Genomic DNA, 13,320 nt, shown 5'->3' on the forward strand with positions numbered 1-13,320 from the left:
CATTTCTCTGTGGCGCCTGAATTTAAACAGCGAAAGGAAGTCTGGGGCAGACACGCAGCTGGGCTTCTGAAAAAGCAGAACCAATCAGCTGGTGTTGCCGCCAATTTAATTTTGGGGAGACACAGCTCACCATCTGGAACCTAGAGAGCCTATGAGAAAGGTTAAGGAATTGAGTACATTTCTAATTCCATGTATTTAAAGCAAAATTCCAATGTTGCCGCGTTGTGAACTTTCATCTACTTACTCTCAGACCCTCTCTAACGCTTCATTGTGCCTTGGAGGCAGCTGGCAAAGGTAGGGAATCTGTTGCCTACCTTACAGTGACCGGTCAGAGTGCGCAGCGCGTGTCTATCCTATAGGGGACGTTCAGAACCACCCTCTCGGGTGACGTGACTCCCTGAGAGGACGTCCTACGTTAGCGCCCAGGGCAGCTGAGACGCTGGGGTTGGGCGCTGGCATCAGAAGCTGCTCCATTTCTTCAGAGCCGCGGGGGGAGCCTTTCCTCGAAGGGGTAGCTTCTTGGGTCAAATCCCGCGTCCTGCGTCTTGGCCTCGGCAGACGCCACCCTCTATCAGGACTTCATGCGGACAGACACCTGGAAGAGTCCACGCTGAGGCTTAGAGGCCTCACCCCGCCTCCCTCGGAAGGAAGCAGTTATCACCCACCCGTCAGCATCACCCAGGTAAGTGGGAGGAGCTTCAACAAGCCACACAGAAATGGGCTCGGGAGGCCCGTTAGTACCTTCAGCTAAGCAGGCAGGGAGCCAGCCAGACTCTGTGACTCCAAAAGGGAGCTGCTCGAGCTGGGCTCAGAATAAGCTACTTGGAGGGAGGGCAAAGCTCTGCGCACCCGGCCACACCCGCAGCCAATGACATCACAGGGCCTGGGGGTGCGGTACTAACGCAGGCGGTTCCAGTTTGGAGTTTGAGAACCGCCGTGATGAGGCACAGCACCTGCGCCGCCCCGTGAACAGCGGGGCTTTGCCATTTAAACCCGAGGAGGATTGAATGTCAGCTGCTGGCTCCCATTAAACATGGCAATAAACTCCCCTTTCATTCAGCGTTTGGACCTATGTCTCTAGTACCAATTCCAGTTCCTTCCTGTTTCTCAGATGTGGAATCAGGACTAGAAAGAGGTGAACTAGCTATGATTCCAGTCAGTCTACAGGAGGACTGGAATTGGTGGCATTTTAAACTTTTTTCTCATCCAAGAGTGCCTCCCTCCCTCCCCAGACACAGCCACTCACCACTGTTAGCTGTCCGTTTTTATCTTTATAGATTTGTTCTTCTGGTCCCGTGTCGAAAACAATTGTGCCTTCTCTTCCAGGACTGATGTAAAACTGTAAACTTAAAATACACAAAACATGCTGAGCGACTGACCTGGTGTTACCTTTTCTCTCCGCCTTTGCTCTGCAAAAGAAATTCATGTAGGAAGTTTTACTCGTTTCCAAGGTTGAACATGTTGGATTATAGAATCTGAGTGCATGTTTGAGTAATGCAAAGACGAAAACCATTTCCATAACCAGGAAACTTACCCCATGTCTCTGTGGTTCATCTAAGATCAGCTTAGCGCCTTCAGTTTCAAGGGGCCAAGCTGATGCCTGGGTAACTAGATGTCTTCTTACTACAGCTCTCACGGGCTAGCTCTGCCCGCAGAGGCGGAGCAGTACAGAAGCCCCACTTCCCACGTACCCACCTCTCGCTGTTCCTCCACATAGGGATTTACTTAGCAGGTTTTAAAGATTGGGGCGTAATGGGAGCAGAAGTGTGAGGGAGCCGCCTGCTTTAGGGGCTCTGGGAGCAGCGCTGAGGGTCCGTGCACGGTCCCTGCCCAGCTGTGTGACGGCGGCACCCACTGCAGAGCTGCCGAGAGAATCGAACAGGTACTCTGCGCGCCAGGGATTTTTCTTCTGTGTCCCAAGGAAAGGTCAGCCCTTTTCCCTCCCCGGTCTGTAGGCAGCCTGCCAAGTGGAGGCCCCCGTGCTCAACCAGCTGTCCTCCAAAACAGGCTGCCACCTGCTCGGCCGAGGCCCACCCCCCACTGTGACAGCTTTGAATACTGGATCACAAGACCCTGCTCCCTTAGGTCAGCCAGTGGTCACCGACTTCTTCATTTCTCTGGAGCCCCAGGCTTTGGGGAGAGGAAAGAAGCTCTTCCTCGGAAGGGCAGGGTACCCGCCGGAGCAGGGGTGGGGAACGTCCGGCTCAGGGGCCATCCCATTGGATCTGGTCCGGCCACGGCAACTGCAGGCAGGACTTGAAATGCAATCAATCTAAGGGCCTGTTCGTAGCAAGTTTTAAGTGGGTGATTTTGTGTGGCCCACAAATACCGTTACAAATATCCAGATGGCCCGTTGGCAGAAAAAACGTTCCCCGTCCCTGCAGGGAGGCGGGCACGTGAACAAGTGTTTGCATCTCCAGTGAGGAAGGCATTCGGGGCTCAATCTCCTACCTTCCTTGAACAACATGCACGAGGTTCTCCTTCTTAACCAGCATGACGAGTTTCGTCACCGCTTCAAAGACGTGCTCGCACTGCAGGATGGCGTCGCCCTGCGGTGGGGAGGAGAGGACGGGGCGCTTTCACCGTCGTCCACCCAGCATCTGGGCGCCGAGCCGTGGCCCTCAGCGGGGACCGGTGGCCGTCAGTTACCTTGTGCTTGTTGGCTCCTGGCGAGACGTGAATGACTAAGAACCCATCGCTCAGGCTGCTGGTAGAGACGCCTGCAGACAGACGGCAGTGAGGAGTGAGGAAGGGACAACTTGACATTAACAGGTGCGAGGGGAGGTGCACCTCGGGACTCCCCAACCCCCCCCCCCCTCGCTGGGCCCAGCAGGGCGCAGGGCCTCCTCAGACAGGCAGCGTGCTGTTGGGCTGTCAAGGTTGTGCACCACATAAAAATGGGCACGCAGAGGGCGACGGCTGTCCAGCCCGGACACGAGTGAAGGGGGCACCGCTGGCATGTATGCAATAATAACAGGCCCCGCCCTAACCGGTTTGGCTCAGTGGATAGAGCGTTGGCCTGCGGACTCAAGGGTCCCAGTTTCGATTCCGGTCAAGGGCATGTACTTTGGTTGCGGGCACATCCCCAGTAGGGGGTGTGCAGGAGGCAGCTGATCGATGTTTCTAACTATCCCTCTCCCTTCCTCTCTGTAAAAAATCAATAAAATGTATTTTTTTAAAAAGATAACAGGCCCCTACACCTTCCTCTCGGGTCGAGGGCTTCACGCCTGGGGTGCCGGGAGCCAAGTTCGCCCAGTGACTGGCCCCGAGGTTGCCTGCGTCTCACCTCTGAGTGCCGAGTACTCTATTTTCTGCTTGATTTTGGCCAGTTCCACCACGTAAGCGGCTTTCTGAGTGAGGATGAGTTGCCGCTGCCGCGCCTTGAAGCCTTTCCTGTCGTATTTAATGACCGGGATGCCATACTGCAAGGAGGTGACCGTCACGGCGAGGGGAAGGCTCGGGGTGGAAGGGGGCGCAGGCTGGGTTGCTGGTTACTCAGAGGCTCAGCCAGATTGTGCATAAACAGGTTTTTCCCACACCCTGGTGCTCTGCTAGGTGGATTTTGTTAGGTTTTTGAGTTTTTTCTTAATCCTCACCCAAGGATATTTTTCCCCATTCATTTTGAGAGACATCAATTGGTTGCCTCCCTCATGTGCCCAACCCAGCTGTGGCCACCTGCCTCATGGTCTGCTCTGTGGGCATGAGAGGCCTCAGCCTTGGGAGCATCCCGTCTAGCCACGCGGGTTTCTGTTCTCCAGGGGATCAAAGTGACAGAGCAGCCAGCAGAGCCCCCGAGAGCTTCCAGACCTGCCTGGGATCGCGCCGCTACTAAGGCAGGCAGGCAGCCCAGTCAGCACCCAGAGCCCCGCAGGTGGGAGCCCGGGCTGCCCACATGCACCCCGGCACGTACACGGTGCTTCCAGGCCTGCTCCCCCAGAAAACAGGCCCCGGCCTCAGGATTCCATCCGGAATCCTGCCTGAGCCAGGCCCCACTCTTCCTCACCTGGATTTTCTCGCTGCCGATGAGCTGGAGCACTTTGGGATTGATGTCTCCTTCGTCTAGGAGGGGACAGAGCACAGTGAGCCCTCGCAGAAGCCACTGGCATCCGCTGGCTTTCTGTCCCTCTGTGACCGAGGCCCCAGCTGGGGCACAGCCGTGGGGAAATGCTATGGAGCTGAAATTTCCCCTTTGGCTTTTTAAAACGAGGTAAATGGGGAAACGTGCTTACCTATCCGACTGTTGGCAAAGGGTTTATTCAGACTTTCCGCATAGCCTTCCTTCTTTCCCCTGAAGACTGCGCTGGCGACCGCCTTCTGCTGCATCTGGTGACACAGTTCAATGTACAACAGCGGTGGCCACGGGCCTCGGGACAGGCGCGCCCCAAGGTCCATGTATGGCACGCCTTCCCGGAGACGCGGTGGGAGCTGTGTCACTTCACACAGACATCCAAATGCCCTAAAAATAAATGACTCTCCCGGCAGAAACGGAGTTGCTGCTGATGCTTGTCCTTTCCCACCTGCACTGGCTTCCTGGAAGCGGAATGTGCAGAATTTCGGGGAGCCATTTGTTGCTCCTCGGCCAGAGGGCGACAGGCTCGAGCCCACGGGCCAAAGCCAGCCTCCGGTCTGGTTTTGTAAGTCGAGTTTTACTGGAGCACAGCTCTGCATTCAGGAGCACGCTGCCTCTCACTGCTCGGGGGCTCTTGACAGCAGAGCTGAGTAATTGCCACAGGGGTCCCACGACCCCCCAAAGCCTGAAATATGGACTCTAGCCCTTTGGGGGAAAAGTCTGCCGACCTGGGACGAGCATAAACAAAACCAGACCTCCAGCACACAGGGGTCCTGCATTCGCCCTGCAGGGGCCATCTGGACTGTTCCCATGGTAACGGAGTGATGCAGATTATTAACAGCTGCCACTTAACAGGGCTCATACTGTGTTTAATTATGTGCCCGAGGCGTGTGCCTTGGCTGACAGGTGAGGTCCGCTAACTAGTAGTTCAGCCGTGGGGCCCGTGCCCGCCTCTCCACGCACCCCACGTCCCTACCAGCGCTTTCCTCTCGGCTGTGATCCCGCGGCAGTACTTCCGAACCAGGTTCCTCACGCACATTTTCCTGAGCAGATCCGATGCCTGTGTGGAGAACACACCTTTGTCCCACCCGTCTCGGGCTGTGGCCACCAAAATAGCTGTGAAAACCTAGTTGAATTCAGTTCGATTTAAAGTGCGGCGTTAAGACCTTACAGTCCAAGAAAGCAGCTAATCCGACCTCGTGCTACCTTTTCACCGCTGGTAGCCAGTGCTGCTTAGTGAATGCACGTGAGTCGCCTGAGACGCTGTCTGAAGTGAGATTCCTAGAAATCCTGGCTCAGGGGGTCCAGGTTAGAGCCGAAGAAGCTTACAGTCTACAGAGGGTCCTCGGGCCATCTTCAGAGAGGCGCTGTGGTAGGCGACAGCCACCTAACCCTTTGGAAGGCTACCCCAGGACAGACACCATTTAAAAGCGCTCTGTAGCCCTGACCGGTTTTGCTCAGTGGATAGAGCATCGGTCTGCATACTGAAGGGTCCCAGGTTCGATTCCGGTCAAGGGCATGTACCTTGGTTGCAGGCACATCCCCAGTAGGGGGTGTGCAGGAGGCAGCTGATGGATGTTTCTCTCTCATCGATGTTTCTAACTCTCTATCCCTCTCCCTTTCTCTCTGTAAATCAATAAATATATATTAAATAAATAAATAAAATTGCTCTGTAGCCCAGGCAGCATGGCTCAGTCAGTGGTTGAGGTTCAATTCCTAGTCGGGGCACATGCCCGGAGTGTGGGGTGTGTAGGATCAGTGACTCTCTCTCCCTGACTCTCTGAAATCAATAAAAATATATATTTTTAAAAATAAAAGTGCTTTATGGTCCCAGTGAGGTTATTACGGACTCTGAGGAGTGGGACTTCTTGTGCAGCACCTGGCACAGGTGCGCTTGCCCAGGAGGTCCACATACAAACAGAAGCTCCGTCAGTGCCCACGCCCCTCGCCACACGCGTCCCAGCGGAGTCCTTACGTTTTCCAGGATGCCAGGAGGCCTCAGCCAGCGCTTGTCCAGGACGTTCTTTGGGACGTGATACCGAAGGTTCAAGATGTAATTCTTGCGCACGAACACGACAAACTCCTCGTTGTCGGGACAGAGAGGCTTGTCGCGATGGATGAAGCCCTTGATGAACCTGAATTGGGAAGCGTTACGTTCGTTTTCTGACCCGTTCCTTCCCCGAGTTGTGGGTCCTCTCCACTCGTTTGACCACAAGAGGCCACGGGGCAGCGATTCGTTAGATGGTCACCTAGGCCAAAGCCAGTAATGTCGCCCACAGGCCCAGTCTACCCCAAAGATCTGTTCCATTTCGCCCACACTATTTCTTCTTTGTTTTCAGTAGCTTGAATTGGTTGCCAACAACAACAACCAAAGAGAGAGGTATTACATGGAAGCCAGATTTCCAGCTTTCCTGGAAAGTCCAAAGATCCGCCTGGCGTTTCTCCTTGGCAGCTGTCATCTGAGAGGGAACGAGCGTTCCAGTTGGCCACGGTCCCCACCATACCTTACTGTCTTATCCCAGCTCATGAGACCCACTTACTGTGCCCACCTGGCATCAGAAGGCATTTGACTTGGTGACTTTTGAGCTAGGCCAGTGGTCGGCAAACTCATTAGTCAACAGAGCCAAATATCAACAGTACAACGATGGAAATGTCTTTTGAGAGCCAAATTTTTTAAACTTAAACTTCTTCTAATGCCACTTCTTCAAAATAGACTCGCTCAGGCCGTGGTATTTTGTGGAAGAGCCACACTCAAGGGGCCAAAGAGCCGCATGTGGCTCGCAAGCCGCAGTTTGCAGACCACGGAGCTAGGCTAAGAGAAAACTACAAATGGACTAAGTTGCAATCGCCATCAAATCAGGGTGTCAGAGGAAAGAGCTGAATTCCTCAGGGTTGACATCCCAAAAGGAGGATTACCCGTCTGCACAAATCCAAAACACCCAGCCAAGTGCACGACCACCCCCCGCCGCACACCCGCACCGAGGGGCCTCCCTCCCTCCTGCACCGAGAACTTGCCTCCTGATAATCAGCACAGCCCACTTTCTCCTCTCGACCTCCTTCCGGGCCAGGGCTCCACGCCAGTGGGTTTCGAGTTTGATGGCTGCAAGAGTCCACTGCTGCCGTTAGGAGGGGAGCACCGTCACATTGAATCCAAAAGGCGTTTTCAGAATCGGTCACCCACGCCACAACCATCGGCACACCCGCCACGGCACTCGGCTAGTCCCGGAGATGGGAAGTGGGGTGAACGCCCCCAGTTCTTCCCTGGGGGATGCTCAGGGCGGGGGGGGGGGGGGGGGGGCACTGAACCAGGGAGACAGAGGAGCGTGGGGCGCTGTGGGACGCTCCAGGGGAAGGCCCGAAATGACACGAAGGACCCGAGCTGCCCGGGATCCTTCTCAGGGTAAAGAGTGGCGCTCCTGTCTCGTTACAGGTGTCTTACCAAGGGTGTGGTTTGTCTCCCCGTGTTTACTTTGCTTTCGTGGTCTACATTTTAAAATTGGGATACAGAGCCCTGGCCGGGTGGCTCAGTGGTTGGGCACCCACCTACGAGGTCATGGATTGTTGAGTGGTGCGTCCATAGATGGTGATATTTTTTACAAACCAAGGGAATTATAAATGCAAAATTCAGAAGATTGGGGGCGGGGGCGGTGAAAGTGGGAAGGGACAGAGGAAAGGGACTCGTGTTCGTAACCTTTTCAAAAAGTTATTCTTGAAACGTGCATATGTTGTGGATCAAATAAAGTACGTCCATGGAACATAGAACACTCTGTCGTCCTCTCTGGTCAAATGAGTGAGTGAGTGAGTGAGTGAGTGAAAATGAGAAGAGGCCCCAGAACTGGATCTTAACACCCCCCCCCACACACACACACAAATACACACACACCAAGGTTTCAAGGATGGGCGGGGGGGGGGGGGATGCACGAAGGAGCCGGGCAGGGGGAGGAGATGAGAAGTCGCCAGGCCCGTGGCCAGCTGGGAAGTTTCTGTGTGATCCTTACCTGCTTGTCTTTTTCTCACGTAGACTCTTCTCTCTAGGCAGGCTTTGTACGTGGCTTGAATCCTCGCCACTTAAAATAAAACAAAAGTTTGGGTGGAATGACTTTCGTGTGAGCCTCGCTGTAGCTGTGACCTTCACGGGATGTCAGACGTGACCTTCGGGGCATGCGGTGCAGAGGGGACGAGGAAGCCGCGTCAGCAGGTCACCCTCAGCCTGGCTGCCCGGAGCTTTCTCGTCTTTCCTCGTGCCTTCCCCCGGGGCAAGGCCCCGAGCCACCATCCGGAGGGCCTGGTTCCATGCTGGGCATTGCAGTCCCCCCTCACTCCCCACCCTGCACCCGGCAGCAGCACATTCGACTCCTGGGCCTGCAGGTCAGGTGGTGAGGAAACTTGCTGCCAAGGAAACGCCTGCAGCTAAGGGGGGGTGTGACCCCATGGCTGCCGGACCACACACAGGCCCCACTCCTCGAGGGCCCTGAAAACATGAATGTCACATCCCCTGGGAGCTGGTTTAATCCCCACTCCCCCCTCCCCCTCCCCCCCACCACAGCCAGCACCTGCCCATTAACCAGATCCCAGTGATGTGCCTTAACTGGGAATCGAGCTCAAAACCTTCTGGTGCCCAGGACAACACTCCAATCAGCTGAACCACCGGCCAGAGCGCTATCTTGATCCTGCTTCTCAAAGCCAATGCTTCTAGCACTATATCAAACACCGTGTTGGAGATGTAGCCCTAGCTAAGCTTGTCATTTCACATTCTATTGAAGTCAGGACAGAAAAAAATCATACCTAATTGGTGTTTACTAAATTCAAAGGCATCTTCCGTGGCAAAAAGAGTTCTGGGGAAGCGAATGAATATCTTGGTTCTAGAAGGGAAAACAAAGGTGTTTTAATGGTTAATTGGTCAGTTACCATCTGCAGTGGGTCGCACAGTGGTCCCCCCAAATTCAGGTGCACTCAGAACCTCAGAATGTAAGATTCTTATTTGGAAATACGATCTTTGCAGATGTCATCCAGGGTAAGACTCAAGGTCAGATCATTAGGTGGGGGACTTTCAATCCAAGTGTGTCCTTATAGGAGACAGAAACGAACACACAGCCCTAGCTGGTTTGGCTCAGTGGATAGAGCATCTGCCTGTGGACTGAAGGGTCCCAGGTTCGATTCCAGTCAAGGGTTGTGGGCTCAAACCTCAGTAGGGGGTGTGCAGGATGCAGCCGATCAATGATTCTCTCTCATCATTGATGTTTCTATATCTCCCTCTCCCTTCCTCTCTAAAAAAAATCAATAAAAATATATATTTTTAAAAAAAGAAACACACAGACACAGGGAAGGAGGCCATATGGAGATGGAGGCAGAGACTAGAGTGATGTGGCCACAAGCCAAGGAATGTCAGGAGCCCCTGGAAGCATCAAGGAAGGCTCCCCTAAAAAGCCTGCCAACAGCTGGAGTTTGGACAATGAATTTCTCTTGGTTGAAGCCAGCTATTTTGTGCTAATGTTTTATGCAGCCCCCCAGGAAACTAACACACCATCCTAACCTGCAGTAAAATGTTTTCCTAACAAATTATTCAAACCTCAGGAGGGGCTTGTGGGAACCTCCCGTTTATAGCTGGTCGGTCAGAAGCCCAGGTGGGCTTGGGACAGGCATCTGTAGTGGGGAAGGAGCCGTCTTATAGGACTGGGCCATTCGCCTGTGGGGTCTGCCCCTCTCTCCAGGTAGACGGTGTCAGGGTTGAGTGAAATCGTAGGACGCCCAGCTGGTGTCCAAGGTGTGGAATGTTCTGAGTGAGCCAACTACTGCACCTCCAAGTAGGGATGGTGTTTGAGTCTCTGCCTCATCCCATGTGAAGGAGACACACGGGAGAGGGTTTTGCTTTAAAGAGCTGCATTTAAATTCCGTGGATGGAAGTATCTGCTTTTACATCTACGTCATTTCCTGAAAAAATGAATCTCTGGGCTCCAGATGGCTGTGGATCAATGCCCGAAACATTCTGACAGTGACTTCCCAGCACTCACCTCCCCAACTTGTACTCCTCCGGTTTGTAGCCGATGTATTTGATCAGCCGCTCTACGCCCTCTGCTGGAGGCCCGCGCCAGTGCGGCCAGGTGTCTGGACACAGGGACTTGTACCTGGGGAGAGAGGCACATCCTGACCTTACACCACCCTCCCACCAGGGGGCGCATGCCAGCCGCCCCGGGTGCTGTCGTAGACTCGTTCCTTGCTTGAATTCAGATGCTTTGAACTCAACAATATATACTTGGCCAAAAAAAGAAAAAAGAGAGAAACTACTTCAATCAGGTGGGAGGTTTAGGCCTGTCTTCATAGAACAATGACATCATCAGACACCTCAAGAAATTCAATTCCACTCCTCGGTATCCAGGGTGGGGCCAAAGGTTTACAGTTGTCAGTATGTGAAACAGGGTTTATTCTAGTGTTATTATTAATTATTGTATTATTTTCCATGCGAACAGCTGTAAACCTTCTTTTGTCCCACCCTGTATATGCAAGACAGGAAAACATGTCCACGCAAAAGCTTATGTTCATAGCGTCACTATTCAGAATAGACAAACAGTAAGACATACAAGTGTCCATCAGCAGACGAACGAGAAGATAAACAATGTGTTATCGCCAGCCAGCCTCACTAGAGGGTGAACGCCATGCGGCAGGGGTGGGCCTGCCCGGTTCTCTGCAGCCACCCAGCGTCTCGGACAGCGCTGGTACCGGCAGGTGCTCGCTGGTATTTATGGAAAGAATCAACGAGCCCCAGACAGCAATAGAGTAGGAAAGAGACGTATGAAGTTCAAAAAGTGCAGGAAGATGGGAGCGTCAAGTGTGTGTGTGTGTGTGTGTGTGTGTGTGTTTGGGGTGGGGCGGGGTGGGCAGTAGCTGCTACTTCCTGCCCCTCACCAAAAGGGGGAAAATGAGTGAGATGAGGGTAAATGAATAGCTGCTGAGCAAAAATGGTGTACGCCCATTTTTCAGATATTTGCAAAGGGGGTACATCTAAAAAAAAAAAAAAACACAAACACCACCTGGTAAATAGTCTGGCAGTTCCTCAATTAAACCCTGAGGTATCCTCTGACCCGGTAACTTACTCCTAAGCATATGCCTAAAGAAACGAAAACACGTTTCCACACAGAAACTTGCCCACGAATGGCTCTAGCAACATTGTTCTTAATAGCCCAAGAGTGGGAGCCACCCAGGTGTCCGTCAGCGGATGAGGAGATACAGACACGGGGGGCAGCCACACAAGGAGGTACCATTCAGCCGTAAAAAGGAATGAATTGCCCTAACGGTTTGGCTCAGTGGATAGAGCGTCGGCCTGCGGACTCAAGGATCCCGGGTTCGATTCCGGTCGAGGGCATGTACCTTAGTTGCGGGCACATCCCCAGTAGGGGGTGTGCAGGAGGCAGCTGATTGAAGTTTCTCTCTCATCGATGTTTCTAACTATCCCTCTCCCTTCCTCTCTGTAAAAAAATCAATAAAATATATATTTTTTAAAAAGATTTTGAGAGAGAGCAGACTCGCATAACTTTTATTATGTCTATTGCTCTAATTGTTCTATTTTATTATTGTTGTTACACTCTTTGCCTGATACATAAATTAAACTTTACCAGAGGTATGTATGTCTAGGAAGAACATATCTATAGGGTTCAGTACTATCAGCCGTTGCAGGCATCCACTGGGGGTCTTGGAACATACCCCCTCTCCCCAGCACACGGTTAACGAGGGGCTGCTCTAGGTGTTTGGCTTTACTGGCTTCAGGTCAACAAAACGCACTTTACCTTTGCAAGAAATGCTCATATTTCCGCCGGTACGCAAAGCCGGCCCGCCGCACCCGCAGGTGTTCCATCAGCCCCAGGTACTTGATCTGGTGCCTGATGAGGAAGTCGTCAAACTTGCCTGTGAAAACACAGAAGAGAGAGGGACAGTCGAGGACCCCATGGCTCCATTTCAACCGACAGAGACCAGAGGAGGGCCTGCCAGCTGACGGCCCGTGAGCTGGAGGATCTGGCCACACACATGCTTTCTTAGGCCTGAAGAAAACATGAGTGTTATTTCATGGGGGAATTGTACAAGGAAGTCTGGATGTCTGGTTTCTCTTGAAAAAAAGAAAAAATGAGATCTGGCCATTCTAGGTCTAGAGTCCCACAAGACGACAGCAGCTGGGAGTCCTGCTGCCCTTTTAAACGGGGCGTGCCCTCCCCAGTTTGCCGCAGTCCCCTCCACTCCCTATTGCCTTACGCCCAGTGTGCTTCACTCATTTTCTTCCTGCCTGGCTCTGCAAGCCTGACTGTGTGGCTCTGTGATAGACCACGGCGTGGGTTTAGAGAAGAGCCGCGTCATAGACCGTTTTGTAAGATTGCTCGCTGGCCGGAGAGAAACAACATTGCTTCCCCTCCCCTCTGGCGCCTGCCTGGCTCAGCCGGGTTGAGCCAAAATCTAAGCAATGCTCACTCGGGACCACACGCCCCCACCCCCGTTTACCTTCTGCTATTTTACTTTAATACTAGAGGCCCGATGCACGAAATTTGTGCAAGAGGCTTGGCCTTCGCAGTCCCGGCTTCGTCCAGAAGGTCGTCCGGACTCTGCTGTTCACTCTAATTAGCATATTAGCTCTTCATTATAGAGGATATGTTTATTGATTTCAGAAAGGGAGAGAAGATCATTGATCAGCTGCCTCCTGCAGGGCCCCCTACTGGGGATCAAGGCCACACACCGGGCATGTGCCCTTGACCGGAATCGAACCCGGGACCCTGCAGTCCGAGCCAGACCGGCTAGGGCTACCGTTTTTATTAAGAATAAAAAGGACTCATGCCCAGAGGACAAGGACAAGCCTGTGGTGGTGGTTGGGATTTTCACTGCATTCCATCTCGGTTTCCTCCCGGCCTCATCTCCCTGAGCTCGGGGTTCAGAGGATTCACAACTCACTGGGCTCCTTCCTCTCGTTGGGCTTGATGCAGCGGATGTAGGAGGGCTCCTTGGAGATGAGGATTTCCAGAAGGCTGCTCAGGCTGGTCTTGAACTGCGTCCCCACCTGCAGGGAGAGGGAATGGCTGAGGAGACCGTGCCTCTCCCAGGTAATACCCAGAAAACGGTCAGGGCATCAGACTCCGGCCCTTTGGACCCCAACGCTCGAGGCGGATGGTCGTCACATTGTCACCCATTAAGAGGAGGCTGTGGATGTCCTGGCCTGAGAAGCCCTTTGAGTCCCACACTCTCGACAGATTGTCCCGCCTGTTACCATTTTTCCC

At 53.2% G+C, this 13,320-nt stretch overlaps 1 protein-coding gene across 1 annotated transcript in view; it reads right to left on the reverse strand.

Annotated features, from left to right (window-relative positions):
- Positions 1–12: 12 nt before the first annotated feature.
- Positions 13–13,320, reverse strand: part of MYO1H (myosin IH) — a 37,371-nt gene continuing 24,063 nt past the window's right edge. Inside the window, exons 17-30 of the mRNA XM_079762894.1 lie at positions 12,998–13,103; positions 11,851–11,968; positions 10,081–10,194; positions 8,855–8,931; positions 8,068–8,136; positions 7,085–7,169; positions 6,045–6,204; positions 5,046–5,129; positions 4,230–4,323; positions 4,004–4,059; positions 3,287–3,422; positions 2,650–2,720; positions 2,452–2,549; positions 13–1,346 (exon numbers count right to left, since the gene is read on the reverse strand). Coding sequence (XP_079619020.1) covers positions 1,190–1,346; positions 2,452–2,549; positions 2,650–2,720; positions 3,287–3,422; positions 4,004–4,059; positions 4,230–4,323; positions 5,046–5,129; positions 6,045–6,204; positions 7,085–7,169; positions 8,068–8,136; positions 8,855–8,931; positions 10,081–10,194; positions 11,851–11,968; positions 12,998–13,103 — 1,425 coding nt within the window. The 3' untranslated portion in view covers positions 13–1,189. The remainder of the gene's footprint in view (positions 1,347–2,451; positions 2,550–2,649; positions 2,721–3,286; positions 3,423–4,003; positions 4,060–4,229; positions 4,324–5,045; positions 5,130–6,044; positions 6,205–7,084; positions 7,170–8,067; positions 8,137–8,854; positions 8,932–10,080; positions 10,195–11,850; positions 11,969–12,997; positions 13,104–13,320) is intronic.

The sequence above is a fragment of the Cnephaeus nilssonii genome (assembly GCF_951640355.1).
Source record: "Cnephaeus nilssonii genome assembly, chromosome: 22".
Lineage (NCBI taxonomy): Eukaryota > Metazoa > Chordata > Mammalia > Chiroptera > Vespertilionidae > Cnephaeus > Cnephaeus nilssonii.